This window comes from Protopterus annectens, chromosome 17.part0 (assembly GCF_019279795.1).
Source record: "Protopterus annectens isolate FY-2018-M chromosome 17.part0, PAN1.0, whole genome shotgun sequence".
In the NCBI taxonomy this organism is placed as follows: domain Eukaryota; kingdom Metazoa; phylum Chordata; order Ceratodontiformes; family Protopteridae; genus Protopterus; species Protopterus annectens.
Genome location: NC_056751.1, coordinates 436,799,214 through 436,826,240, shown reverse-complemented (window position 1 = coordinate 436,826,240; position 27,027 = coordinate 436,799,214). Strand labels below are relative to the sequence as shown.

At 39.3% G+C, this 27,027-nt stretch overlaps 1 protein-coding gene across 1 annotated transcript in view; it reads left to right on the top strand.

The window, feature by feature from the left end:
* SPATA17 (spermatogenesis associated 17) overlaps positions 1-27,027 on the top strand; it is a 2,050,536-nt gene that overhangs the window by 255,300 nt on the left and 1,768,209 nt on the right. The window contains exon 3 of the mRNA XM_044059771.1: positions 23,848-23,929. Within this exon, the coding sequence (XP_043915706.1) occupies positions 23,848-23,929 (82 nt within the window). The remainder of the gene's footprint in view (positions 1-23,847; positions 23,930-27,027) is intronic.

Below are 27,027 nucleotides of genomic sequence, written 5' to 3'. Positions count from 1 at the left end.
CTCTACAGAATGGAAATCAAAGTTGAAAGCTATGGAAAAACAGTTCACCGCAGAGAAAACTCACAGACTGAAAAAAAAAACAAAATATCGTGGAAAACTTCTAAATAGACAGACTTGTAAACTAGAAAACACAGAACATATGAAGAGAAAATGCAACCATAAACAAGTGACACATAAAGCAGAAAGCTTCCATATGGGAAAGTGTCATATCAGAAGAAAGGAAAAACTATAAAGCGATTTTTTATAGGTTCATAGATAGGTAGTAGGCTATTGGCCCTAGGGCCTATATAAGCCTAGCCAAAAAGGTACCCTGGCTTTCTCCACCCAATAAAATTATTTTCTTGTGCTCCTGTTAAGCAGAGCCACAGAGGTGAGCCCCGGGGTAAATTTCCTATTTCCCATCCAATCATCAAGATTTTTCTTGAAGAGTCCTAATGAGGAGCTTTGTTTGATATAGATAGGTAGTTTGTTCCAGAGTATGGGAAGTCTCTGGGACAAGAATTTATCCCTCCAGCAAGTTCTGTTTATTGCGGTGACAAGGTTTAGGTCCCTAGAGCTTGTAGCTCAGAGGGATTGGGATTTCTTTAAGTGGAGCATGTCCAACAGCTCTGGGTTTGACATAGCTTTGTATGTTAGGCAGAGATTGCCTCTGAGTAGGCGAAATACGATGGAGTAAAGCTGGAGTGTTTTGAGACGGTCTGCATAGGGCATCTGTTTCAGAAAATTAAGTTGTGGAGTGTTATCTCCAGTGGGGAACTTATCTGCCCAGCTAGTAAAACATAGCTTATGGACAGCCATCAAAGCACTGTGAAAACATTCACACTTTGGCAGCAAGAACATTCTGAAGATTTGACACTGCAGCTGCTGTTTATTTCCTACTTCACTTATGCAGACAGCAGCTGCAGTACCTGGAAGGTGCCCTACTGCTTTGCAGGTGGGCAGGTGGGGGATGAATTTTGGCAAGATGTTCCATATAGCTTAGGCAACTGCAACAGTGATCTAACGAAGAACACAAGAACACACACATATATACATACATACATATATAGATATATATGTGTGTTTGTGTGTGTGTGTGTGTGTGTGTGTGTGTGTGTGTGTGTGTGTGTGTGTGTGTGTGTGTGTGTATATATATATATATATATATATATAGGGTAGGGCACTGGACTGAATGGACAGTACACTGACATCCACTAGATTCAGGCATTATAGACATGCTCACTAAGTTAAGTATAAATCCTGTTATTACCCACTGGATAGAAAGCTGGTTTAGTGATAGGATCCAGGAGGTCATAAAAGGTGAGGCCACCTCCACCAGTAGGCCAGTCACTAGTGTCGTCTCCTAGGGCTAAGTACTGGGCTTGCTCCTTTTTGGCATCTATTTCTTTGAAGTGGAATCAAATGTTGAAGGTTTATGGCTGACTAAGAGTGCAGATGATTGCAAGCTGTGGGTTATCATCTATGCTCTGCAGATACTAGCATTCTTTAAGAGGGGCTGTCTGTGACTAACAAATGGTGCCAAAGCCATGGTCTCAGACTTGATGCTAAGAAATGCATAATTGTGTACCCTTTGGAAGTCAACCATCCCAGCTAATTACCATGTTAATAATACACCCCTAAGAGGGATCCCAGTGATCAGGGGTCTGAGTAAACATGTAGGCAGTAGCCTTACATTTGATCACTGCGTGGCCACAGGAGTGAGGAAATACTTTTATGCTGTGCAACTTATAAGTAAGCGCATGGCATCTAGGTCCAAAGAGGTTATTATTCCACTGTACACTGCCCTTATCAGACCAATCATAGAGTACAATGCTCTCTTTGGTATGTACCTGACCAGGCATATGCAGCAATTAGAAAGATCTCAGAGGTTCCTTTTAAATAAAAAAAAAATACAAGGCTTAACAAATCTGCCTTATGAAGAGTGCCTTAAAGCCTTTCCCTCTACTCAGTCTCCTGCAGACTGCTAGGAGTTGATCTATGCCTAGCTTAAAAGGCATCTGCATATCCCACACTTATGAATCTCTTGCATATTCATAAGTCAAACATTACCAGAAATACAAGGTCTGGGGACCTGAATTTTGTCTGTGACTTAAACAGAATATGCCAGAGAGACAGATATGTGTCCCAGGGACTGCCCTCCTATGGAATAGGCTTCCCATCCATGTAAAGCTGAGTTTGTCTATTACCCAATTTAAATGTAACCTATATCAGTGGATGGGGAACAGGAAATTTACATTGGCTCTGGCACCTATGTCTCTTATGGATGGAGGTTGCATATAAATGCCTGGCCCTCAATGTCCTGTTTAGATACAGGACATTATTATTCTTTTTGGAAAACTTGGATAGGCTTAGAAAGGCCCCCAGGTTGTTAGCCTAGTAGCAGTCTATGAATCTATAATGTCGATGTCACCAGTATGAACACATTCTGTGCTTGCTTCAGGGATTACCTAGTGTAAACCTAAACCAACAGCAAACATTTTTGCAGGGAGGCAAGCCCCCTTCACCCCCTGATGTGGGAGCTGCACCCCCCAACACTCCCTGCTAATTATATATACTAACTCTGAGATCACACAGTCCCCAGGGAAAGGAAATGACTGTTGGCCACCTGTCTACATCAACCAAATGGTTTATCTACTGGGTGTCGGTGTATTATCCATTCGATCCAGTGCTCGACACCCGTATATATATATATATATATATATATATATATATATAAAAATATATATATACATATATATATATATATATATATAGATATAAATATATATAGATATATATATATATATATATATATATATAGATATATATATAGATATATATATATATATATATATATATATATATATATATATATGAGCCATGACTAAGGTTGACACTCCCAAATATCGGCAGTGCATATGATTGACAGATGTGCAAGATCGGCAGTCTTTGGGATTGGGCAATATGCCCCTTCCCTGGGGACAGTGCGATTTCTGAATTAGCGGAGCTATCTGTTTTTTTACTTTGCAGATGAGGGGATTTTCCTTGTGCATGTGCAGTCAATTGTCAAAATGTCTGTTCTCAACCTTTTGTGGTTGACGTTACTGAACACACTTCAGCACGATGGTACAGGCGGTTAACCTTACTCGTGTGCTAACCTTAACTGTAACCCTAATCCTACTCCTGTGCCTAACCCTAACCCTACACGTTATATTACTAAAAACCGTGTCCTAATAGTATCAGTATCAAGACGACACTTGATCTTAGTTTTGTAGCTGGGATATACTGATGTAGGAGGTTTTTTTACTGGAAGAGAAGTAGTCCATGTTTTATGATTCACTGTTATGAGTCATCCAGTATTTTGTGAATCTTTTTTCTTCTACCATTTGCGATACTCTTTTTTTTTTTTTTTACTTTTCTACCTTTCATGACATAATCATATATACATACATATATATATATATATATATATATATATATATATATATATATATATATATATATACCTATTATATGTATGCTCATCTTTTATTTTTACTTAAACTTACTTGTTTTCCCTTTTTCTTGGTATATGTATATATGCACACACACACACACACACACACACACACACACACACACACACACACACGCACATCCACCCACAACCCCTTTTCCCATTTTTTCACTTCAACAGTGACAATTTTATATGTATATATATATATATATATATATATATATATATATATATATATATATATATATATATATATATATACATATATATATATATATAAAACTTGAAACAACACTACTGGACTACTGTAAAATTTATTATGAAACAACAACAAACCAAGGTAAGCCCTTTCATCCCCAAAATTCACTGGACGTCATCAAAATAAAAAACTTCTGAAAACACCATCTATATACCAAATGGATGGATCAATCAAGAGTTAGTCATTAAATCAAACTTCAATATCTTTTAAAGAAATATATGCCCACATTTAAGATTCCTCATTTTTATTAACGGTTTTAAGGGTAGTCATTTATTATGATTGGCTACTTATTCAAAATGCCATTCTACTTCTTTATCATCTAATAATAACTCACTATTCCCTCCTATAAATGCTCCTTAACTTGCTCTAAAACAAAAAACAAAATCTTATTAAACAACACATATGCCTTACTATGCTTATATAAGGCCTTATTTTATTCACCTTTCTTTACAAACTATATAAGATCTTTTATTCTCTCTTGTAATTTCCCCCTAGTTTTACCCACATAGTAGCTTGAACATGTCTCACATGTGGCTACATACATTACAATGTTAAGTTGTCTCTCTCGCCTTCATTTGTGCTGGTTGGGTTCGGAGCCGACCTTCGGCTCCGACTCGCCATTTTCTAAAGCTCGAGAGCTACTTACTGGCTCGAGACCTCCCTATATCCCACAATGCCTGGCGCTAGACCCCCAGATCTCGTTTGTCACTTCAGCTACGAGGTTGCGCTTTACTGGCTCAGGTCATATTCATCTTTTTTAATATTAGTAGTTAAACTTTTAGTGTATATTTTTCAAGTTTTTTTTTGTTAAATCAGAGTAGTACTGTAGATTAGTCTTAGTTTTCCCTGTGTTTTTCTACCCTTAGGAAACTCGTTTTTACTTAGAGAGATTCTCCCCTCCCCCCTATCTCCCTAAACAGGCCGTTTAAGTTAGAGGCTATCCCCTTCCCTTTTAAATTGTTCCAGTAGGAAGTAGTGTTTAGCCTTTGTAGTCTAAGTCATAGTCTCTTAGTTTTGTTAGTATTGTTTCCTTTAAATATTTTGTGTGAAGGTGTGGGACTAGTGTGTGTGTGTGTGAGTGTGTGTTTTTTGCACTAGTCTAACATTTATCCATCAGTATTCCTTTTTTCTTTAACATGTCAAAGGACACCAAGGTATCAGGGTTCAAGAAGTGTGACTCGTGCTGTCAGAAAATGTCTCTGACAGATGGTCACACTTGTGTTTATTGTTTGGGTGCCCTACACCTGCAGGACTCTTGCTCGGTATGTCAAGCCTTTAGTCCGAGAGTCCTGCAGGAGCATAGGAACAAGTTAATTCTCAGGGGGTTACCAAAACCCGAGGGGTCTCTGGCGAAGTCTCAGCCAGCGAAAACCCCTAAGCCCACCAAGCCGTCGGCTCTCAGTACGGAGCCGTCGCCAGGTGGAGCGTCTGCTTCAATTTTGGTTCCGGCCGGAACCAAAGTATCTAAATCTCTCTCGGCTCCGACCTTGGTGTCAGAGCCATCAGGGAGCCGTAAGCGATCCAGGTTGCCATTTCTATAGTCGATTCACTTGGCTCCGGGATCGCCTTTGCTACAGTCTGAAAGGAGCCATCGGTCCCACTCTTCTCAGTCCTCAAGGCTATCCAATCATGACTTGGAGAGAGTGGTTAGTAGACTCCTCAAATCACAGGCACTGGCTAAAATGTTAACTAGCCCTCCTCATCAGGCTGTGGCTGTTCCTGTTTCTGAAGTAGTTCCTCCTCCGACTCCTCCTGTCAGTTCGAGCCGGAGCTTGTTGGGGCTCGGATCCTGGAAAAGTCGGCGCCGATGCTTCCCCTTTTGGCTCCTTCGTTGGCTCCAATTTCTTCAATGGTTCCATCCTTAGAGGGATATGGGCACCGAGACTCCCTCGTCGGCTCCGAGGGGGCGAGTGGCATCGGACCCTTGTCCAACCCCGTTCTCCCTCTCGGAGCCTCGGCACAGGTAAGCTCGGCTCCTACATCGGCCTCGGCGCCGTCCCTTTCAGAGCCGGAGAGGATTCCTGTCTCTTCGGAGCAGGGGCCCTCTTCTCTGCCGGACAGAGGTGCCTTCTAGGTCATGAGGAGCGTGCTGACTTCTGAGTCTGCACCTCGATCAGCCCCTTCAGCTCCTCCCCCCAGAGTGCCTGCTTCGGTCTCTGCCCCTCTTCCAGACCCCAAGCGAGAGGATCAAATGCTCCAGGTCACCCCACTGGGTGTATCTTCCTCTTTCGAGGCCTCCCCTGAGATTTCAGAGGAGCCCCCTTGAAAGAGGAAATGTAAGAGGAAACATGTTGACTCCCCAGAGTCTGTCACCTCAGATACTGACTTGGAGGATTCGGAAGGGTCCCCAAGATCCCCCTATGAAGATGTCTCTTTCTCAGACATCTTTGAGATCCTTAAGCAGAGGGGGAACTGGTCTGCCCTTAACCCTTTTGAGGACGAGTCGGTATACTTGGATGCGTCTGGTTCTCACCCCTCCACCTCCTGGGTGTCTCCGCCTTTCGATCCATTAATGGAAGTGGTGGCTCGGAAGGCGTGGTCAGCTCCGGACACACTGGAACCAACCACCTGCAGGCCCACTAAGTTTATTATGGCCCCTCAAGATAAACAGTTTTTGACAAAGGGTGTCCCCGTTGATGCCATGGTGGTAGCAGCTGCCATGAAAAAGGAGTTGGCTGACACTTCTGTACCTGTCCATTCCCCTAATAAAGAGTCTGGGATGATGGATAGATACGGGAAGCGGATGTTTTCCTCAGCGACCTTCTCCATGCGGTCGCTGAATTATTTGTGCCACTTCACCCGTCTTCAGAGGGATCTCCTCAAGGAGCTAGGAGATACCCTGCAAGATCCATCAGCTGCGGGGGTTCAAGACAAGATAAACTCCCAGCTGGCTACTCTTAATTCTATCGTTAACTCCTCCATGCAGCTCATTTCGTATGTGGCTGATGGAGCGAGTAGAGCCGCAGGCACAGGCGTGGCTTTGAGAAGACATGCCTGGATGCGGTTATGTAACTTCGCTGATCCCTTCAAGGTGTCTTTCACCAACACCCTTTTTGATGGTTCGGCTCTGTTTGGACCTCAGTTGAAAGATACACTTACCAGGTGTGAGCAGGAAGGCAAGACTCTCTCTGCCGTGGGAGGCCATTTCTCCACTCCCTTTAGACCAAACCTTAAGGGTCAGAAGAGTGGAAAGATGTGGTTCCGGAAACCCCAGGGAGCCGTGCCTGACACATGTGGTGAGTTTCCCTCCAGAGGCAGAGGAGGGAACAACAATAGATGCCACCCACAGGGCAGAGGGGGTCCGCAGAATCAGGGCAGCAGAGAATCTTTCTCTGACAAGCCCTTCCAGCACCCCTGAGGGGCTGCCCGGCTGTCCGCCTTCGGAGGCAGTCAGGGGAAGGTTGTCTCTGTACCCAGAAGCCTGGCGTCTCATCACTCGAGACAGATGGGTACAATCTATCATATCCGGAGGTTACAAAATCCCGTTTGTCCACACTCCCTTAAAATCAAACAACCCCATCCCAGATGTTCCACCCAGTCTAAGGGAACAGGCAGTACAAGAAATTTCAAGACTGCTAAAAAAACGGGCCATCCAACAAGTCCCAGCAGACCAGCAAGGATCCGGAATTTACTCAAAGTTCTTTTTGGTACCAAAAAAGACAGGGAACTGGAGACCCATTTTGGATCTCAGCAGACTAAACAAGTCTGTTCAAAGAACGAAGTTCCGGATGGTCACGCTTCAGTCCATTCTACCCTTTTTGGGTCAGGGCAATTGGATGTGCTCCATAGATCTTCAGGATACGTACTACCACATCAAAATGGACAGACGTTCTAGAAGGTTTCTTTGCTTCTGGCTGGGAGCCAGTCATTACCAGTTCAGAGCCCTGCCCTTTGGTCTCACCACAGCCCCCAGGGTGTTCACCAAATGCATGGCAGTGGTTACCGCTTACCTGAGACGGCAAGGATTCCAGGTGTTTCCATATCTAGATGACTGGCTTTTTACTGCTACCACCAGACATCAATTGCTGAGAGCCAGGGATTATACCATCCAAACATGCTCCAACCTAGGTATCTCAATAAATTTCGAAAAGTCTGCATTGTTGCCTTGTCAGTCTTTAACCTTTATAGGCGCAAGATTAAATATGAAAGATCTGTCTGCAAGACTTCCAGTAGACAGAGTGGCAGACATTCGTCGACATGTACAGGTATTATTAGGATGCAGAAAGCTTCAGGCCAGATTCGTCCAAAAAACTTTGGGTCTCATGGCAGCAGCGATCTTATTAGTTCCCCTGGCTCGTTTTCACATGAGGATTCTCCAGTGGATGCTTTTCACCCAATGGTCCTTTCAACAACTTCCTTTGTCTCACAAAATAATAATCACACAGTCATGCAAAGACCAATTGACTTGGTGGATGGTCTCTCAATCAGTACTCCAGGGCAGACCATTTGTCCTTCCTCCTCCAGTTGCCACGGTGACCACGGATGCCTCCCTGATCAGGTGGGGGGGGGGCATTTTCAGGGCAGGACTGTCCAGGGCACCTGGCAACCCCACGAGTACCACTTGCACATAAACTTCTTGAAGATGAGGGCGGTGCTTTTAGCGTTGCAAGCTCTTCAGAAATCTCTACCCACTGGGACCATTGCAATTCAGACAGACAATATGTCTGTAGTGTGGTACATCAACAAGCAGGGCGGAACCAAGTCATATCCCTTATGTCGAGAAGCACTCAGACTATGGCAGTGGGCGATCTCCTCTCAACGGTTTCTGACAGCAGCGCACATCCCTGGGAAGTCCAACGTCATAGCGGACAGGCTAAGCAGAGCTATTCTCATGCCTCACGAGTGGTCTCTCAACTGGACAGTAGCAGACAAAATCTTCCGCAAATGGAGTCAGTCTTGCTGCGACCTTTTCGCAACTCCTCTCAACAGCAAGTGCTACAGTTTCTTCACTCTCTTCCCTCTTCCTGGACACTCCCCCAGAGATGCTCTAGTTGACGATTGGCCCCAGGGACTACTGTATGCATTCCCACCCTTTCCACTAATTCCCAAACTAATTCAGAAAGCTACCGTGCTGGGTTGCAGGATGATCCTCATTGCCCCCTACTGGCCTCGACAAATCTGGTTCCCATTCCTGCATCGTCACCTTCTAGAGCAGCCTTGGAATCTGGACCCAGTTCCGGACCTCCTGATCCATCAGTCGGGCAGGCTGCATCAATCTCTTCAGTCTCTCAACCTCACTGCTTGGTTGCTCCACTTCCAACCATAGCCAGGCTTCCCAGTATTTCCACTTCAGTGCGTGAGATTATCCTTTCTTTGCACAAACCTACAACCAGGAAGACTTATGCTAGTAAGTGGAAACATTTCTCTTTCTGGGCAGAGGCTAGAAATATAGATCCTTTCACGGCCCCTGTCCATAACGTTCTGGACTTTTTAGCAGAACTTTTTCAAGCAGGCTCCTCTTCGGTCACCATTAGAGTTCATTTAGCGGCAATCTCTAATTTTCATGCAGGCCTGTCAGAAACCAGCATCATGTCCCATAAGCTTTGCAAAGCCTTTCTGAAAGGAACAATCTTGCTCAGGCCTCCAGTGAGATATCCCCCGCCTCTGTCAGACGTAAATTTGATCCTAGCTTCCTTGATACTGCCTCCCTTTGAACCGGCAGCTTCCTGTTCCTTGAAATTGCTTACTTGGAAAACCCTCTTTTTGGTGGCCATTACTTCAGTGAGGAGAGTTTCTGAACTTCAAGCCCTTTGTGTTCGTCCTCCTTACCTAGTTTTCCATAAGGATAGAGTTTCACTCAGGACTAATCCTTCGTTCCTTCCTAAGGTCCCCTCCAAAAATAATTTGAATCAATCCATCGATCTGCCATTCTTTTTTCCAAATTATTCCAACAAAGCTGAACACAAATTACACCAGATGAACGTTCATAGGCAATTACGTTTCTATTTGCATAAGACTGAGCAAATAAGGAAATCAGACCAACTCTTCCTGTCCTATGCGGAGGACATCTCCGTTGCTTATTTTAAAACTGTCTCGCTATGTTAAACTCATTTAACATAGCGAGACACTAAAAAAAGCAACGGAGATCTTGCTTTCTCCGTTGCTTTTTTTTTAAACACTGCCTCGCTATGTTAAATGGGTTTAACATAGCGAGACAGCTTTAAAATAAGCAACGGAGATCTCCGTTGCTTATTTTAAAGCTGTCTCACTATGTTAAACCCATTTAACATAGCGAGACAGTGTTTAAAAAAAACGAGTTATACTAATGGAAAAAAGTCCGGGCGACCGGACCTTTTTCCATTAGTATAACTCGATTTACAACGGGCACGCTGGCCAATCAGCGTGCACGTTTTGGGGGGATCATGGTATAATCTCTATTATTACCCTTGTTTATCAGTTGAGGAATAAAGAACCCCCTTCTAAACCTAAAGGCCACTCTACTAGGGCTTTAGCTACATCAGTAGCTTTTCAATCAAGACTACCTATGGAAGCCATTTGTGTGGCGGCCACATGGGCCACCCCTCATACCTTCATTTCACATTGTAAATTGGATCTGGCCTCTAGGAGCAGAGCTGATTTTGGTTCCACTGTGCTCAAGAGTCTGTTTCGATGAGCTACCCAGGACTAAGGTGCTAGGGACGCTGTCCCAACCAGCAAGAATGAAGGCGAGAGAGACAACTTAACATTAAGAAGTTATGTACCTACCATAACGGTCCATGTTAGTTGTCTTCTTCTCGCCTTCTTTCTTGCATCCCACCCTCCATCCCCCCTAGCCTAGATGGACAGAGAAGAGTCCTCCTACGAATCTTGCCACTTGCTGAGTCTTTACCGATTTATGTCCTCTACCTTTTTCTTCAGCTCTGTAGCTGAAGCCTTGCTATTGGGACAGTTGTCCTCTTGTATTATTATGGTGCTAGGTCTTCCAAATGAGATCTGGGGGTCTAGCGCCAGGCATTGTGGGATATAGGGAGGCCTCGAGCCAGTAAGTAGCTCTCGAGCTTTAGAAAATGGCCGAGTCGGAGCCGAAGGTTGGCTCCGAACCCAACCAGCAAGAAAAAAGGTGAGAAGAAGACAACTAACATGGAACGCTATGGTAGGTACATAACTTATTATTATTTGTTTTGCAGGTTTACCTCTCCTTAGCCTCATATGTTTTACTTGTAACTGGGTACAGAAAATAGGGACTATTCGTAATGTACTTAAACCTTTTACATATTCTGTAACTATAACTATATATCCCTCCAAAAGGAGGGAATAGTGAGTTATTATTAGATGTTAAAGAAGTAGAATGGCAGATTGAATTAAAAGCTAGTCATAATAAAGGACTAAAGGAAATTATTCCCTTAAAACCGTTACTAAGAATGAGGGATCTTAAATGTGGGCACATTTCTTTAAGATATATGATTGAAGTTTGATTGAATGATTAATTGTTTGATTGATCAATCCTTTTAGTATTATATACAGATACTGTTTTTAGAATTTTGTTTGTCTGATGAAGTCCAGTGAATTTTTTAAACAAAAGCACATGCCTTGGTTTTGCTGTTTTATAATAAATGTTGTGGTGGTCCAGTGGTGCCATTTCTGTTAATTTATAAGTCTCTCTCTCCTCTCTCTCTATATATATATATGTATATATATATATATATATATATATATATATATATATATATATATATATATATATACACACACATATATATATATATATATATATATATATATATATATATATATACACACACACACATATATATATACATACATACACATTTATATATATATTTTATATATTTATATATATATATATATATATATATATATATATATATATACATACACACACACACACACACACACACACACACACACACACACACACACACACACACATATATAACATGCATGTTTGTGTGTGTGTATGTGTATGTATATACGCATATATATATATATATAAATATATATATGTGTGTTTGTGTGTGTGTGTGTGTGTGTGTGTGTTTGTGCACATATGTACACATATATGGCACTGTATAGTGGTATATTACACACACACACACACATATATATATATATATATATATATATATATATATATATATATAAAACTACATAGTGGTATAATCATGCACCAAATGTCCAAGGTTTAGCAAAAATATGCCAAAAGCAGGGCAAGAGTTAATTCCATAAAAGTATAATAATTTCTTTCTGTATTGGCAAGAAGCAGGGATCAATGTCCATAGTGTACAGATGCTCTCCTGTGAAGTCTCTCCCCTCTAAATTCTGGATTTTCCCATAGGAAGATGTCAAGGTCGTTTAAGAATAATCTACAGTGATTCTACAATATAACACCCTATGAAAGACCAATTGCTCTTGTTTGGTATGGCTGCAGCACTATCTTTTATATCTCAATTAATTACAGAATTGGTTCTTTTAAGTGACTCATGCAGGAATCTTCTTTGTCTAATACAAACATTTATCTGATCATTCTGTATGCAGCCTTTATTCACACTAACTACATCAGTTTTAAAGCAACAATTCTACTTACTTGGCTTACCATCAACATTTGCATTATTTTAATACCATTCTCATATATAAAAATGGGAAGATGGGGAGTGATGCCATATTACTATATATATTTATATATATATATATATATATATATATATATATATATTTATGAATGCATCCATGTACAAACACGTATCCTTCCATATCACTATTGCACTATTCTTTACATAAGGGATTCCCTGCCAAGGGTAGCCCAACATCCATCCAGTATACCAAAGCCTTAGGTAAATATAGATGTTGTATGTCACACATATGCTCCCCCGTCAAGGCGTAGGGCATAAAGGTGACATATGGATGTATATATTCCAGAACGTCTTTGCCTCCAATCTTAATGCCATCATTGATCATCGGTCTGAACACTCCTTCTGTGCTAGTTACTGAGACTTGTTTCAGATAAGTGCCTCATTGGTGTTCTTTTCTGTTTTTTACTTTTACTTTTGTGAGTTAACATGTCATCCAGAAAGGGAAAATGTCAGTGTGGGAGGCCGATTCCCCAAAAAGATCATCGCAAGCAATGTCTCTTCTGTTTGGGTGCTTCTTATGACCATATGCAGTATTATATCTGCCAAGAATTTGTCCCTAAGACCCTACGTATTCCTCTCTCCTTGTCAATTTACCTCGAGAGCCAATGTCTTAAATTAGGGTCTATATCATATTTTCGAATGTTTCAAACATTGAAGACCATATGGTCGACACCATATGAGCGATGTTTGAAATTTCGAAAATATAATAAAAAAATAAAAATAAAAAAACTATACTTACATAAACGCTGTGGGCAGGGGTCTGCGCCCCCACACCCCCGCTACTTAAATATTCCTACTCTGAGATCACACTGCATTGAAATAAACGGAAAATATTCCCTACGACGATTTCCGTGTTATGCATGCGACGTTTCAAAGTTTTGACCAATCGGGTTTGCTCAATACACATTCGCCATTTACAATTTTCGATCACGCGATAGGAACCCTTAAATTGTTGGCGCAAGATGCTATGGCACAATTTTCCCATCCTGAAGGCTAGACACCTGCTAAAAAAAAAGGCGAAAAAACTCAGGTCTGATTTGGCTGCTATCCTGCCTCCCCTAGACGTCTTTCTCAAGGCTGGTTAAAGCCTGGAGAATTGCCCAGTTGTTGTCTTGGATTACTATGTGTTGCGAACCTGTTGGGGCTGGCATGGATCAGACTTCTCACATTTCTTTGGAGCCTCTGCAAACGTCCACTCTGGATGTCGAGGGGGAAGCTCAATAGATTATTTCAGAAGGACCAAGGGGATACCACAAATCTTAGTAGTTTGTGAAGAGATTCCCACTACATTAGTTGAGTGTAGGCAAGGGTCAGAACCTCCTAGGATTTTTAGAGCAGATGTCCCTCAAAACAGAAAACAAAACAAACAACCACATTTCTGCCACTTCTAAGCATCCCCTATGTGAATTTTTGTACTTTACTAAGGAGTTGTTTAATGCCTTAATGTCCTTAAAACCTCCTCAGGAAGTTTCTGTGCCTACTCCTCCTTGGTCATCTACTCCCCTTAAGAGGCTCAGAGAGCAGGAATCCTCTGAGCAGGATTTGGATATTGAGGAAGAGTCTTTGCCATGTTCATCTCAAATCCCTTCTCCTTTGGTTTATGGATTTGAGGAGGAAGATTCTGTTTGTCCAGACTCCCCCTTGGAAGAACTCCTCTTTGGGGACACTGTCTCTCTCACATGATGGAATATTTCAAATGGAACAGATACATTGCAGTTTGCTTACAGGTCAGACCACTGCACAGCAAATGCCATCTGTTTACCACTTTGTGAAACCTTGACTCACTTGGAAAATAAGGACTGTCATGTCAGGATGTCATTCATCAACTTTAGTTCTGCCTTTAATACTGTCATACCCCAGAACCTAGTCATTAAACTAATCCAACTGGACATCAACATCCCCTTGTGAAATCGGATACTAGACTTTCTCACAGACAGACCCCAAGAGGTATGTGTGGGAAATAATAGCTCTAAAAGCATAACTCTGAACATGGGAGTACCACAGGGCTGTGTCCTGAGTCCTCTACTATTCATCTTGCTTACACATGACTATGTAGCCAGATATGGATCCATAAGAATTATCAAGTTTGCAGATGACACCACACTCATAGGTCATCAGGAACAGCATGGAACAAGCATATAGGAGTGAAATGGAATATCTGCTAGGCTGGTGTAACAGCAACAATCTGGCATTGAACATCAGCAAGACCAAGGAGCTGATTGTGGAATTTAGGAGGTCTCAGGGAGCACATCAACCTCTGGAAATTAAAGGAGTAGCAGTAGAAAAAGTCAAGAACACTAAGTTCCTGGGTATACACATATCAGAGGACCTCTCTTGGTTGGTGCACACCAACTATACTGTCAGAAACGCGCATCAACATTTACACTTCCTACAGAAGCTGAGGAGATCAAACTGTCACAGTCCATCCTCCAAGCCTCCTATAGGGGAACCATCGAGAGAGTACTGCCAAACAACATCATTGTATGGTATAGGAACTGTAATGGCTTAGATTGCAAAGCCCTCCGGAGAGTAGTAACAGCAGTGGAAAGAATCCTTGGCTCTTCACTGGCATCCTTGTATGACTTATATGAATCTCGGTGTATTGGAAGAGCTAGAAATATAATAAATGACCATATTCACCCTGCTTGTGGTATTTTCTCCCACCTTTCCTCAGGTAGATGTTACCATAGCATGCACTGTAAGAATTCCAGGCTGAATAGAAGCTTTTTCTCCTTATCCACCAGATTGCTGAACTCTAACAACAGGCATGCCAGAAGTCATTCTCCTCTTTCAACCAATTAACTGAATATTCTCTTGGCTAACCCAGTAAATGACATGCTCTCATGTCCATTTATTCTAATATCACTACTACTAGTAGCATACTTTAGTGCAATATCCAAATCTTCACTTGTCCTGAAACTTGAATGTGCAGTACTCTATGCAATATTTTTGCTTCACAGATACCTGTTAATGTGAAAATTCAAGTTCATTGATTATCTACTTGTGCAATACTCTAAATGGCACATTTTTGTACATGTAATGTCTGTAAGTGTCTGTCCTAGCATTACTAAATAGTGACTGTATGTATGTTTGTTTCTTGCACTGGGAACAAAGCAAAATAATTTTGATTAGCTGAACTATGTGCAAATCTAAATTAAAATAAAGTTTACTTTGACTTTAACTACCTCTAGCCAGACTCCATATGAGAAAACTACAGTGGCAGTCTAGGCTTTCACATACAGCATGTCCTCAAATTCTCTCTACCCATAACAACCACACACATTCATTTTTTTTCATATATGCTTAAAATCTTTACTGTAATTAATCTCATATATGTGTAGAGATGTAAAAAGTGTAAAAAACACTCTCCCTAGCACAATACATATAGGTAGAGCAATCTGTCCTCTAACCAACAGTCCAGCGAATAATTCTTTATTCAAGTATATATACAGCTTACTTATAAGATTCTGTATTATTGCTTATACCAAACATAAAGGACACACTCCCTAACGTAATATAATGCAGATGTCACAATGCAGAACAGCCTGCTATATACAGTTCCACTCAGGATGTTGAACGAGTTGATACATTTAATGATAGCAGGCAGGTATCGAATGTGATGCCTGATAATGAGGGGGATATAAGAAAGGGGAATCTAATTGAAATGCCACAGGAAACAAATTCCCAAAGGGCCAACATCTAGACTGCATCCCTAGAGATACAACCGGCACAAGTAGTGAGGAGAAAAAAAAATTCTCCGATGACAGCACAGGTTTTTCCGAAGTTTCCACTGCCCATACATCAAGAAAGAGGGAGGGAACAGTACCACTCAGTGAGCAGGGGGAGAATGAAATGGGAAGATAAAAGGAGGTAACACTAATGAACTTTCTAATTTCCATCCTATAGCCTTACTATCACCTTTATCTAAAATTATGGAAAGTTGTATACACCAACAACTTTTATACCATCTTTTACATAATAGCCTCCTTGCAGATTCCCAACATGGTTTTAGACCTTTCCATAGTACTTCCACTGCACTTCTCTCCTTCACAGATACTATCAACAAAAATCGTAATAACAACCAATTTTCCTCTGCTTTATTTCTTGACCTCTCTAAAGCCTTTGATATTGTGAACCATCAACTTTTGCTAGACACTCTGAAATCTCTCTCACTTGACTCTTCAGCATTGCACTGGTTTGACTCTTATTTGAAAGATAGAAAACAAGCTCCCAGTCACTATCAGTGTTCCTCAAGGTTCCATTTTAGGTCCCCTTCTCTTCTCCATATTTATAAATAACCTGTCTACTTCACTCCCAACATCCACATGTATTCAGTATGCAGATGATTCAACTCTCATCTGTTCTGCTGTTTCTCCAGCTGAACTTCATTCTACCACCCAAAAAGTCTTTACAGCAGCAGAAAAATGGTTCCAACATATCTGTCTCCTCCTGAATCCCAAAAAAAAACAAATTATTACTCTTCTCCCCAACCCTTAAGTCTGCCCCTTTCTCCTTTTCTATTGTGTCTAATAATGGCACTATCATTACACCTGATTCTTCCACTAAACTTCTAGGCTTTACAATAGATAATGAACTAAACTTTGATTGCCACATTGACCTAACCATCAAAACAGTTAATAAAAAGATAGGTGCCCTCTATAGACTTAAGCCCTTTCTTACACCTACCACCAGGGTGTCTCTAGCCCAAACTCACCTCATCTCTACATTATTGTATGCTTCTCCTTCTCTCATAAACCTTTCAAAATCTAACCTTCAGAAACTTGCCACAGCCTACCATAGCATTGCCAGGTTTGCCACAGGTTCCCCATTTCAAACCCATCATTGTGTTAATCTCAAAAATCTTGACTGGCTCGAACTCCAAAATCTTATTTTCCTACATCAACTAGTTATCACCTATAAAATTCTCCATTACCCTACTAATACTCCCATACTTAATAACCTTATTGCCCCTTACAGAAATCTTACTTCCCTCCGCTCAGCTAGCAAACTACTAGTTGCCACTTTCAAATCACACAATAAAGCTGGTGACTCCTTGTTTGCAAATAGTGTTGGCTCATACTGGAATAAACTTCCCACAGAACTGACCACTCTAGGCTCTCCACAACTTTTCAAGAAACAACTAAAGAACTATTTCAAATCTCACTGGCTATGCCATTGCTCTAATCCTGACTGACCTCAGCATCCAACTCTCTTTACAGTTCTCTCCTTTACTCTTCTACTTGTCTCTATCACTAGTACTACCCCTCCTCTGTAGCTCACCTTGAATGTCACTTGCATTTTACTTTCCTACAACATCCCCTTTTTTGTTCTACTTGATAAATTACTGCAACCAGTCATCTCTCCATTTATTTAAACCTTATCCTCCTCCCTGATGTGCTGTTTCTTTATAACTAGTGCCCTAGTACTAAATGTTTATCATTATTGTTAATACTGTACATATTATATAGACTCTTGGGCGAGTCACTATTCTCTCTCTCTCTTCAACTTTAATATTCTTGCCTTGTAAAGAATATGGGATTAGGAATCCTCACTGTATTTTAGATTTTGTTGAATTTGCTTCTGTTCTGTTACTATGTTAATAGTTCTTTACATGCCTATAATTTGTTATCTTACTGTGCTGTTTTCATGTTCTTTTATGATTTACTAGTATATAGTGGAGCTTTTCTCCTCGGGCCTCTGCTGAAAATAGACCTGTATCCAGCCAGACTAGCCCGGTCAACAAATGTAAAATAAATAAATAAAAAGCGATGAATTATCCCACTCTGAAGAAGATGTGGAACCAAGTCGAGAGATAGTGTGGAATATCTCCAGTAAAATATTGACTGAATGTGAATTGTCTGTGTTGAATAGAGGCTTGTCCTTTATTCGGGTGCAGGGCACTGATTTATCAGATACTCTTATTGACTTAAAATTATTTTGCAGGAACATTATGTTAAAACTTTTGTATCATTATAATGATTCGATGAATAGGAATGCATTTAAGAAATGTAGTAATATTGTACCTATAAACCATCCGGTAGTAGAAACATTTAATAAGATATGTAAAGAAGAACTGCATAGAGTATTGGGCCAGAAAAAGCAGAGGAAGAGGTTTGTGAACCTTAATAAATTAGAACAGGAAGCACTTAACTTATAGCTGATAAATTCATAATGATATGACCTGCCGATAAGGGTGGGATGATTGTGGTTATGGATAAAGAATATTATGTGAATTCATTGACATTTATGCTGAAAGATGAAAAGGTGTATAAATTTATTCATATACATGATATAGAAAGAATGATTATAAATGTTTGTGTTAATTTAAACAATTGTTTAGCATGTTATGAGATTACTTTAGATCTGATGCATTTCCTTAATGTAGAACATCCCATTGTACATATGTTCCAAGGATCTCCCAAGATACATAAAGATCCAGTGAAACCATCCTTTAGGCCCATTGTAGTGGGGAGGGTGTGACTCACAGAACCATTCTCTGTGTTTATTGAAAAACATCTTAGACCAGTGCTAGATAAAACAGAAATAGTACTTAAAGATGCAAAAATGTTTCTGCAAGACCTTTATAAGTTCATGCATAATAGTCACGGGAATAAGGATTTTTTATTGGTGACATTAGATGTAGTTCCCCTATTTACAAGCATTCCAAATGATATTGGGGTTGAGTACGTTAGGAAATATCTAATAACGGAGAGTGGTTATGATAAAAAGTTAGTGGACTTACTTTGTTTATTTATGGAAATAGTGTTATGTAATAATGTGTTTGTGTTTGAGGACTCATACTACCTTCAAGTGAAGACGTAGCTATGGGCCCCAGTTGTGCTAATAGCTACGTCAACATGGTGATATTATCCTGGGAGAAAGATATAGTCTTTAAATTAGACTCATATGAAAAGTGTGAAATATTATCGATGATTTGTGGATGATATTTTTATCCTAGGGGAAGGCACTCAAAGGGAACTTGAATAATTTGTTGAGCAGTTGCAAAATACTACAACATTTTTGATGTTCACTATGAAATGTTCAGATTTACAAATAGATTATTTGGACGTGAATGTTAAGAAATCAGTAAATGGGAATCTAGATACAAGAATGCATAGGAAAAAGTGTTATAGAAATACACTTTTGCATAGATCGAGTATGCATCCCAGAAGAACTTTTGATAATGTAGTAAAAGGTCAAGGGATGAGGGTATCTAGGTTGACTAGGAAGAAGGATGTCTTTGAGGAAGGAATAAAAACCTTGACAAGTGAACTTATATCTAGACGATATAAAGAAAGGGAAATAAACATTAAACTAGAGGAGGTTTCACATCTTAGGAATAGCAGAGCTAGACACTATTATTCAGTAGGTATGGAGGAAGAAGTTAGATCAGGGGAGCTAGACAAGACTAAAAGATGTATTAATATATTGACATCATATACCAATGATATAGGAAAGCTACAGTCAGTGATAGAAAAGCATTGGCCTATCTTGATGACAGATGATAAGATTAAGGATGTAGTAGGGGAAAAACCTAATTTTCAATATAGGAATTGTAAAAACTTGAAAAGAATGCTGTGTTACCCTAGAAGTGAAAAAGTAGATGAGGTGTGAGGGACAGACCTATGTGGAAAATATAATTGGTGTAGCTATATGAAAGGTAGTAACAAGTTTATACATCCCACTTCTGGTAGAGAATAAATTTTTAAGATCAATGCGGACTGTATGTCAGAATATATAGTTTATATAGCACAATGTGAATGCTGCCAATATTTTTATGTGGGGATGATCACACAGATATTAAGGGATACAGTGAAAGAACATATTAATAGTATGAGGGCAAAAGGTTCAGTTATTGCTTTATCTAGGTATAATCTGACAAATAAGGTGCATAGGTTCAATTTCATGGTCATTGATAGGATAGATCCAGGCGATAGAATGGGAGACATTAGGAATAAAGTGGAGAGTAAGGAACTTAAATGGATCCTTAGACTGAGAGCAGACAAAGGATATGGTCTTAATACAAAAGTCTCAGTTAAGCCAGTCCTGGAATCTAGAGGGATTAGAACCTAACCTAATACCACAGAAGCAATATATGCAACCTACATGGAAACATGTGATTTCTATGTTTTATTTTTGTATGCATGCATATGAACCATAATATTATATATCATTATATGTTATGTTCTACTCAACAGTATCAGAGTAGGCATAAAGTTATGTTTGTTTATAGCATACATTATATATAGGTATAAGCATATGTACAGCATCTTCTTATGAGTAGCTGTATATATTCAAATTGTTCATTGTACTGTTAGAATGTAGAATTTTCATATATATATATATATATATATATATATATATATATATATATATATATTACGTTAGGGAGTGTGTCCTTTACGTTAGGTATAAGCAATAATACAGCACCTTATAAGTAAGCTGTATTTATACTTGAATAGAGAATTATTCGCTGGACTGTTGGTTAGAGGATAGATTGCTCTACCTATATGTATTGTGCTAGGGAGAGTGTTTTTTTATGCTTTTTACGTTTTTTACATCTCTACACATATATGAGATTAATACAGTGAAGATATTAAGCATATATGAAAAAATGAATATGTGTGGTTGTTTTGGGTAGAGAGAATTATGCACATGCTGTATGTGAAAGGCTTTTATGAAGTACTACATAATATACTGCATCTTTAAGGAATTTAAAGGTTGCTGCTATAGTGATGTACGCAGTAATAGGGAGCGTGCACACTAAAATAATGAAAGCAAAAGATTGACGTTACAAGTAACAGCGTGTGAAATGGGAGGATTTATAGAAATGTAAGTTTATAGAAATTTAAGTTTATTTGAATTCATTAATATAGAAGGTTTTAAGTCATTTTATAAGACATAAGAAGTTCAATATCATTTTACAAGTAAGCCGTACATATGTATTTATGCTGAGATCTGCTCCTTAGATTGTTTTACATTAGATAAATATATATTACACGGAGAATTATAATTTTTATATCTTTACATATATATAAACAAGGGATCGCAACATATGAAAATGTAGAGTTTTTAACAATAGCGAGAATTAGAAAAAGTGTCTTGCATACATGTAGTATATGTGTTTATTTTAAAATGTCATTTGATGCTGTGTTTTAAAGAAGTTTGTTAGTTGAGTGACGTATGTAGCAATATTGAGCATGCGCATTATTACATTGGAAGTGAAAGGTTGAAGTTATGAACAAGCAGCATGTGGATCTGATTTGTTAATTGTGAGGAGTTTTTATTTAAATTAATGTAAAGTTGTGTTTATGTTGTTAAGGTTTGAGGAAGCCACCGGGAAGGTGGTGAAAGCGCTTACCTACTTTGTTGTTGTTGTGTCTTTCGGCTTATCCTGGTTAGGGGTCGCCACAGCGGAACTCCGGTCCGCTAATGTTTGGTAGTGGATTTTTACTTGCCGAGTTACCAGCCCTGATGCACAACCTTCAACGAAGACACACCCATTCACGCATGCCTCCACAAAGAAGACGCTCTAGCTGAGAATCGAACGCAACAACGTCTTGCTGTGAGGTGACAACGCTACCGCAGCACCACTGCCGCGGGTTCGCTTACCTACTTTGTATACAATAAATTATATGTTTGTGGAGCCATATGTCTTGCGACCATTTTATTTCTTTTTTCTGTGCATAGTGTTGATAGTTAGTGGCCGCATGTTAATCTGATTGATATTTCTTTGCATTTTATTCCTCTGGTGTTTTACTTCAAAGGATTGGACACTAATTCCATCCTTGAAACTGCTGCTTGGACTTCTTTCCATACCTTCACTAAGCATTACAAGTTGGATGTTGTTTCTAGAGCAAGGGCTGGCTTTGCCAGAGCTGTCCTTCATGGGTTTCTAGAGGGTCCTCTATGCTTTCCTCCTCCCAAGTTTCCTGTTGAGCTTTTCTACTTTCCCTTATGTAAAGAATACTGCTACAGAGATATAGAAGGATATAGTACAGTTGTGGAATATTTTACCATAACAGTAGATGTCGTTATCTTCACTGTTGCAGTGTTCACTCCCTCCCTCCATCTCTTTTTGCTCTGCCTTATTCCTTCTGTCTTCCTGGCCTGAAATTCTTTTCTTCTTTCTACTTCTGGATGCACTTGTTCCTCCTAATTCTTACGAATATGTGTTCCTCCTGGGCCTTTTCAGTGCTGAGTTATGTACATCCTTACATCACATTTATGCCCTACTCCTCAAGCAGGGAGCATATGTGTAATATACAAAGTTTATATTTTTCCTAAGGCTTTGATATACTGGCTGGAAGTTGGGCTTCCTTTGGCAGGGAATTTCTTATGTAAGGAATACTGCAGCAGTGAAGAGAAGGGCATCTGCTGTTATGATAGCATTTTACACAACTGTACTTTCTTATTTGACAGCTTGAATAAAATTACAACATAAGTATCATAAAATCCTTTGTAAGTAGTTTTAAATTTGAGGATTGTTTTTCTTTAAGTTTAATTTTATCTGTATCTGGAGAATGTAAATGTGCATATCTTGAACATCATTTGCCATTAGAATGAATATATAGTCTGTTTAGTGTTTAACATACCCGTGAAAGAGACTTTTGTTATGAATGAAAAAACAGTCCTGACAGGGAATATTTTTTAAGGTAAAGGGCTTGGAAAACTCAGTTTGAAACCCATCTGCACATTGATAAAGCAGATTAAATACATATTTGTTGCACATAGAAAGCAAGGAGTAGAATTTGCCTTTCCTCAGAGCATGTCACTGTACCTTTAAGAAGTAGGAAGGGAGTTTTTATGATATGAAGCCACCTAACCTCACTAAATGTGCCACTTTATTTTTCTTGCCTTCAGGTTACATACTGTACTCACCTATGTTGCACTACGACTAAGTCAGTGAAAGCAGCTGAGTAAGATTTTAAAGAGCACCAAATGCAGTACTGGGATTAAAATGTGAATATTGCAACACTTAACGTCAGTTCTTGTCAGGAATAATTTCTAAAAATATATGCAGTTATGCTGTCTTAATTATTTTCTATCTCTCGCTAGATTTCCTTAAGCAACAACTTGCTTTTGGTATGAATTCTAATTACCATACATCTTGCTACTAGTGAAAGCATTAGTCAATAGTTATTTTTGGTGTAGTCTATTACAGTGTTCATTTCAATGTCTTCTTTGTACAGCTATTTCCTCTTCTCGGATGTAAAACAAAATTGTTTAAAATGTTTGATTTTGTTTTCCTGATTTGAGTTCCTTTTGCATTTTGATTTAGTCAGTGTACGGAAGTGTGTGCGTCTGTGTGCATGTGTGCTCGTGTAGAGATAGGCAGATGGATAGACAGATAGATAGATAGATAGATAGATAGATAGATAGATAGATAGATAGATAGATAGATAGATAGATACATAGACAGATGTATTTCCATATCTTCTCAGAATAATCCACATATATACACATAGCTGATTCAATTTGTTAAATCTAGTTCCTCTATCTTCTGCTTGGTTTATTTATAGATTTCTGCATAGAAAAGCAAAAGTTATTCAGAAAATATGGAGAGGCTATATTGGAAGAAAGCACTTCAGAGCCACATTGAAGGTAATGTAACTCCATACTCTTATCATTTGTTATCAGCTGTGTATACATATACTGTACACATTGTCGTATAGTATAATATACTATATATATATATATATATATATATATATATATATATATATATATATATATATATATATATATTATTCTCAGCAGTGCATACACCACTTTTCTAATCACCTTTATTGGTGACCTTTCTCTCACTAACTTGAGGCTAAACCAAGGGTGCATGTATATTTCCATAGTTCATTGCTGTTCCTATTGTAATTAGTGTGTGTGTGTGTGTGTGTGTGTGTGTGTGTGTGTGTGTGTGTGTGTGTGTGTGTGTGTGTGTGGGGGGGGGGGCAGGGGTTGCATTCCTAATTTTCATTACTGTAAAATTTCATACCCTGCCTGACACACAGTTATGGGAACCACACACACACACATATGCATAGGGACTTCTGCTACCTACCTTGTAGAGCTTCAACCATGCTGTTGTTCACTACTGTACTTTTTGGCACATATGTGTTTCAGTGTTACATTTTCTGTAGCTGCTGTACGAGTTACTGATATGCAGACAGTTTCTTAGTTTCATAGTTGGATTTACAGTAACTACATTAAAAAGAGATTCCCCACAGGACTGTATGGAAAGCTAACTTTCTCTCCTCTTTTTTATACAAATAATTGTTGTATATCCCCATCCATTATGAGCTGCACAGATATTCGACTTCACCCTATTACCAGACAATCATGTCATGAGGTGTCTCTACAGCTCTAGCAAAAAGTGTTACTACCCTTCAGGAGCATTTTATTATCTGCACTAGAGTAGGTCCAAATGGAGAGATGATAAGTCAGCAAGTAAAGGAGTGTAATATTGCTGAAATTGAATTCATCCTCAAGTCTTGGTGAGTACCTTCATGAGGTGGACCCTGTTTTTTTAACAAAATCTCACCAAGATGGCACTGATATATAGACTGCATTTTATATAGCATATATCGTGGACAGAAATAGGTAAAAAATTAAAAAAGATAGCTGGGTGCACAAGACCAGAATAAAGAAGTGTCTAATCCTGGTAGGCGCACTGGTGCCAGGACTGGAAAAAAATGATGGCATAGACTCAAAATATGGAAACATTCCTACAATGGTCTAGGCCACGCCCAGGGGGAGGATGCCTCCCCCCATTATAGAAGGAAGTAGCAGTCCACCAAAATCACAAAAACTGATAGGCTAAAGTAGAGCCATAAAGATGATAGAGTGGACTACTGAGGATAAGAAAGAAATTATGTATTGTTACTATTATGCAAAAAGCCCAGAATTTCTAGATGCAAGATATAGAAAAATATTAACAGAGAAATTAGAGGAAAGAAAAATACTTCCACAAGAAAAACTGCCAGAAGTCACAAATAAAAAATTGTGTTCATTAATAGAACAGATTTGCGAAAAACATTATACTGACCAAGAAACTTTGATCTAAAAAGAAGCATCTGAGGAAGTGCAAAAATATAAACAACAAAACCTAGAGTTTTTTGAAAAGTATAAAAAAGAAATATGGACATGGAACGAGAGAAAGATTTGATATGGAGCAATATTTATGCAAAGTCGAAAGCCAAATTAATCAATACAAAAAAGGCAGCCCTAAAGATATTCAAAGAGAAATACAGGTAAAGGCATCCAGATATGGAAAATTTCACAATAAAGAAAATAATATCACAAAGAGGGAATGTAGAAAAGGAGATTAGTAAAGTAGAAGTAAAAAAAAACCTAGAAGCTGAAGTTAATGGAATGCCTGTGAAGTGAAGGGTTTGGTGTAGAAGGTCTAACACAGGTTACATCACAGCATGATGGAACAAGTCCCCAAAGTAAGAAGAAACAGGAAGATCAGGAGACATCAGAAGAAGAAATTTAGACATGGGAAAGAAAAAGAGATATAATATGGTGTAATATTTATGCAAAGGAGAACGCAAAACTAATCAATACAAAAAGAGCAGCACCAAAGATATTTGAAGAGAATACAGGCAAAGGAATCTGGGCAAGGAAACTCTACAATACAAAAAATAAGAAAACAAAGAGGAAAGGTAGAAAAGAAGATTAATAATGGAGAAGTTAAAGAAATAGAAACTGAGGCTATGGAGGACCTGTGAAGGATTTAGTGTAGCAAATCTAGCTCAGAAAGCACCACAGCACGATAGAGCAATAGACCTCCAAATTAAGGAGAAACCAGTGGAACGGGAAGCAACCAGTCAATTGTCATATGAAGATACTTTGGAGCCTTCCACAGGAAACCAGTATAGACATTCACTTGAAGCTGGACAGCAAGGGAAGGAACAGGAAACTGTGGCAACTATGGAGCAGTCAATATTGAGGAGCAGTAGGCCAATGAGTCCCCAGTGACAGAGCAACAGATGACAGGATAAAATAGAAGAGAATGTGCCACAGGAAGCTGCTATAGAGCTTTCTACAGAATGCCCACAGAAAATGGAGAACTAAAAATGTGCCCTCAGTTTAGAAGAAAATGAGCTAAGAGAAGAGTTGCTTGATTTAATAGTGATATGCATATTAAGATCAATAAAAGAAATAGACTGCAGAAGGTCAATAAAACACTAAAAGTCAGAAGTTTGAAAAAAAAAAAAACAAATCATCATCATCACCATCAGCCCTCTTTTTCCCAGTTTTTCTACATGGGGTTGGGGTATCGTGTTAACTGTCATCAGCTCTCTCAATTCAGTGCCACACTCCTGCCTTCTTCAACACTAGTGCCTGACTGTCACAGATCTTCTTTCACACAATCCATCCACATCTTTGCTGGATGTCCTCACTTCCTCTTACCTTCTTCCTGTTTGTCCCAAATCTTCCTCACCATATTGTCTTCTACTTTTCTGCATGTGTCCAAACCACTGTAATCTGTTCTCTTTGATCTTTTCTGCAATTGGAGATACTTTCGCTTCTACTCTATTTCTTCATTTGTCCCACAGTGTGCATCCTAGCACCCTTCTCAGGCACTTCATTTCCATCACCTCTAGCTTCTTCAACTGTTCTGCCTTTACTGCCCAGGTTTCTGCACCATACAGTAGTACTGACCACACCACTGTCTTATACACCTTACTTTTCAGCTTCTT